This window comes from Branchiostoma floridae, unplaced genomic scaffold (genome assembly GCF_000003815.2).
Source record: "Branchiostoma floridae strain S238N-H82 unplaced genomic scaffold, Bfl_VNyyK Sc7u5tJ_490, whole genome shotgun sequence".
Taxonomy (NCBI): Eukaryota; Metazoa; Chordata; class Leptocardii; order Amphioxiformes; family Branchiostomatidae; genus Branchiostoma; species Branchiostoma floridae.
Genome location: NW_023365881.1, coordinates 30,021 through 34,925, shown reverse-complemented (window position 1 = coordinate 34,925; position 4,905 = coordinate 30,021). Strand labels below are relative to the sequence as shown.

Sequence of the window (4,905 nt, the reverse complement as noted above, 5' to 3'; positions counted from 1 at the left end):
AATCTATTCATATTTATTTCATAACATCCTCTCAGATCACATTACTGTCCCTCTGAGGAGAATTGACCTGTCAACATGTCAGGTGACAGCATCAAGACGTATGCCGCCTTTTCATTGTACGGTGAACCTAAATTGAATTTATCCATGAGGTGATAAATTACGTCAAATAGCAGCTACTCAAGCAACTGGGTGTGATTTTCATATCATTTACCACAGTGGGATTATAGTATTTTCTCATTATGTAAATTAGGTCTTTATTTGCATAAAATTTAACTATAAGGTTGTTTCCCTTTCTCAGTTACAAATGTCACATGTTACAATTGTTCTATATTGGAACAGAGTGGGTTTAGACAAGTTCCTTATTAATAATGCAAATTAGATTCTCATTTGCTTAAGTAATTTGTAAGTATATATGAAGCATTACTTAAGCTATCTACATACCAAAAATCATGATGCTCCGTCAGCCCTTTCTTGAGTTGTTTCCTTTCAAAATCTGACACTATACCGGCCACTGCAGTTCCAAAACAAGCCACTAGGGACCTTAAACTTACCCCATTTACTCTCTGCCCCAAGGGCTATATACCATTTAAAAATAATAACAGGCCGAATGATGTATCAAGGTTAAATAAAGGTTGAAAAAAAATAGCTTGTCCAAAACTTGAAAAATCAAACCCACAAAAGTTCTGCTGCAGTACTGTAACGAGCCACTAGGGGGCCCAAAATATAATCGTCTTCAGGTCTCATCAAGAACTACACACATACAAAATATCAAGACACAATCCATTTAGGCATGCTTGGGCATGACAAAGTACGTATATACAAAGTGATTCAGGAAGGTACCGGCTTAATCACGTTAGAAAGCAATAATAAAAATGTGTAAAATCAGCATAATTCCTTTTCAAGTATCCCTATATCCCCCATGTGAAGCCCCAATTAACATAACCAATCAATCATAATATTATTGGCAGGTATGCATGGTTTGCAAACGAAAAACTGCAGAAAAATTTCCACGACTGTCTCCTGTATAATGGTGCGGTCCAAAAAGTGTGCGGTTATTCTAATAACCGCAAACTTTTGAGGTTACGACCTGATAATAATAATAATAATAATAATAATCTGGTGTATTTTGCAGCCAGTAGGTACCCAAAGTATGAGTAATGAGGCTGTTTAACGTGGTCGAGGCTAACTCATAGGAAATGGGGGCTTCTGATTGGCCAATTCCATCTGGCTGTATGATTATCATGAACAACACGCAAGAAAGATTCCTAACCTTAATAAAGAAGCGATGGGGAAAATCTGATAGCGATTTTACCGTGCATTTATTGCTAGCTCACCTCCGTCAATCTGCAAGCAGCTACCGGGTAACCTGGGTAATCAGGCTTGTATACACTTTGACCTTTTACCTTCATATGACCTGGGATGTGACGAGTGGTGTGTGGTGTTTGTTTCTTTGTTCCAGTGCGAAAGACACGATTTTTACGGTACTTCTAGACAACACGGACGAGGTAAGAGTGTCAACCGCCTTATGAAGTCTCTGTTCAATATCTACTTCCTCTTGTTAAAAGAGTAGCGATTGAAAACGCCTTTATCCTGCAAATACTGCGCACGGTCTCCTGAGGAAGGGTGGGGAGAGGGGCAATGCTCTCTGCACAGACGTTCCAATAACGTGTTTTACTGTATGATATGTGAGACAAGGGAAACACACAAACCACTTTCTGTACTACTGTGTAAGACAGGACAGAATGAGACTAAATGAAGTGGATGAAATCCATCAAGTATACAACATGCCACAGGAAGAACGAGCATAACTGCCATAAGAACCGGATATCGTAGCACATGTGGGAAGATAATTTTGGAGGAAGATTAGCAAATAGATGTACAAGGTACTTTCTATTAAACTAATCAAGCTACAGGAAGATTTGCAAAGATTGTACCTGAGAATCTCTTTAAACTCTTTATCAATGAATAGTAGCAAGTGTAAATGCATGTGGATTGGAACATCCAAGAGACTGGCAAGCATCAACTATCCTAACTTGGCTGTCAATGGCGTCAACATCAAAACGTATGACAAATACACCTACCTTGGTGTTGTGATCGACTGTCAGCTAAAGTGGAAGGACCAGTTAAAAGCCGTCCTCGGGAAACTGAAACGATCATTATTTATGATGAAACAACCCTTCATCTCAACAGCAGCACTCCGTACCCTGTATAACGCCATCTTCTTACCACACATCACATATGCCTGCACAGCATGGGAAGCTGCCCCAGACCAAGACTTACAAAAGATTCAAACGATGCAGAACAGGGCTGGAAAACTGATACTGAACACCCCATACAGGACACCAACAACTGAAGTTCTCTCCCAGCTAGGCTGGAAAGACATTAAAGCAACACACCAGCACAGCAATGCCGTGCTAGTCTACAAGGCCCTAAACAGCAACCTACCACCCTACATGCGTCAGATGTTTGTGTACTGCAGGGACCAGAGTACACGGACAACCAGGCAAAGCACAAGTAGTCAACTGGTTGTCCCAAAACCTAAGCGAGAGACCTTCAGAAGATCAATAGCCTACCGTGGACCCAATGTCTGGAACAGCCTACCACCAGACACACGTACGGCTCCAAATCTGACCAGCTTTAAGAGACTCTTGAAGTAAAAGTAATTGACCAAAACGAACGGACACGGACTGTGAACACTGAGCTTCTTGCACCACTATATGTTTTGTACCTTGTATGTGTAGTGATATAGGTTGATGAATCTAAATATACTCAATGTAATCTGTATCTGTATTATATTTTATATGACCCTGACCTCCCTCATGACCTCAATAAAAAGCGGCCTGCTGGCCGATTTGAGCTTCTCATGAATAAACAAAGGTACAAACAAATCTACATCATGAGATCACGTGACAGCGGCAGCGTGTTTGGCTCAGGACCGAGAGGTCTCGGGTTCGAATCCTGCCGTATCACCAATCTTGTGCCCTTGGGAAAGGCACTTAACACGGCTTTCCTCTCTTAACTCAGATGAAAATGAGTACCTAGCTTCGCTAGGGCCGTCCCTCAAATAGGACGTTAAGTGGAGGTCCCGTGTTTGGGGAGAGCCACACCCCACGCACATTAAAGAACCCACCACACCTTTTGAAAAACCATACCCCGGGTGCGATGGAGCAAATCGTTCTGTCTGGAATTAGTGATTCACTGCAAATTACCCGTTTGGAGGGCCTGTCGAACCTCTGTCTCGTATCAGTCAAACATGTCAGAAATCGCCGATTCCTCGGTAGATGGACATTATCGGAAGAACAGAACAGAACCTCAGGTAAATTCAGGTGAACAAGCTTTTTTCACAAAGTTCACTTTGTATATTTGAGCGACAGGAATCCTGGGTAATATGTCCATCAGACAAAAACAGTCTTGTTGCGACCATTGTTAAGATTTGCGTGACCGAACTAGTACTCGTAGTGCCTGAGATAAAATGTCGTTTTCCTTCTGTCATTTTTTATCCCTCAGCATATCAGAGATGGCCAATTGTGGAGGTCCTGAAGATCTGTGTACAGGATATCCTGGGAACAAGACTGGAAGTTTGTGCCCTGACCACCCTGGGAACGAGATTGGAGGTTTGTGTCCTGGCCACCCTGGGAACGAAACTGAAGCTTTGTGTCCTGGCCACCCTGGGAACGAGATTGGGGGTTTGTGCCCTGGCCACCCTGGGAACGAGATTGGGGGTTTGTGCCCTGGCCACCCTGGGAACGAGATTGGGGGTTTGTGCCCTGGCCACCCTGGGAACGAGATTGGGGGTTTGTGCCCTGGCCACCCTGGGAAGGAGACTAGTAGGGGTTTGTGCCCTGGCCACCCTGGGAACGAGACTGGGGGTTTGTGCATGGGCCACCCTGGGAACGAGACATACAACAGGGAGGGCCAGACAAGTACTATAAAGCACGCCTTTCTCAAATTGGCTGCATCAAAACCATTTGAGCCCACAGGGGCAAGAATCTCAGGTCTTAATATCAGAAACAAACATTGATGAACAAGATCACATAACATAATTCAAATGTAGAACAGCTACTAAGATATAGGAAGAGTACACTGCCTTACCTGGTTTCCTTAAGACAAAATAAGTGTACCAGCACACATATATACGTTAAAGCCTGGGATATTGTAAGGTTTGTAATGTTAAGCTTAATATGTATGTGTCTTTCATTATTCTAAGATTACTTTTCATTATTAATGAAGCTGCATTTCGGTTTGTTTGTTTGTTTGTTTGTATCAATTGCATGTCATCCTTCAGTCAATGAAGGCTACCAGCGTAAATGATGTTGTGTTTGCAATTAATTATCAAATTCAGAACGTAACCTCACAAGAGTCAGACAGATGATCTAATTAACACGTGATGTCGTAGATACATGACGTCAGCGATTGGTCAACTTGGTGTGTCTAACTCTCGCGAGTATTACATTATGAAGTGATTGGTGATAAGTATTGTTCCAAAGAAGGCTACATTTCGGTATTTCCTATGCATAGTCTTAACAATGGGAATCATGGGAGAAAGAGGCTGTCAAAAATCCCCTACCTGACTTTTAGAACATGAAAAAGTCACATTGGCATGGTTGTCCGACCGCTGAAGAGTAATTTAACGACAGAAAAATGAAAAAAATTACGGCGGAATTATATCATATGCCATCAAAACATAGGTGGGAGACCTTTTCACCCCCTTTCACTGCATGTAAACAACACCAAAACACCTAACTTCTGAGGCCTACTGCAACCACAAATATCACTAAAATTCTGATTTTTCAACACAATATAGAAGCTACAACCCTTACCTATAATATGCTCTTCCAGAAATCCAAACATATCCCAAGAAAAACAATTTTACAGCCACTTTTCCCAAGCCTACCTAAGCATTCT

General features: G+C 42.1%; 1 protein-coding gene across 1 annotated transcript in view; it reads left to right on the top strand.

Moving 5' to 3' along the window:
- The window catches only part of LOC118408881 (gastrula zinc finger protein XlCGF57.1-like), an 11,746-nt gene extending 7,814 nt beyond the window's left edge, over positions 1-3,932 (top strand). The window contains exon 3 of the mRNA XM_035809741.1: positions 3,508-3,932. Within this exon, the coding sequence (XP_035665634.1) occupies positions 3,508-3,932 (425 nt within the window). The remainder of the gene's footprint in view (positions 1-3,507) is intronic.
- Positions 3,933-4,905: the final 973 nt, after the last annotated feature.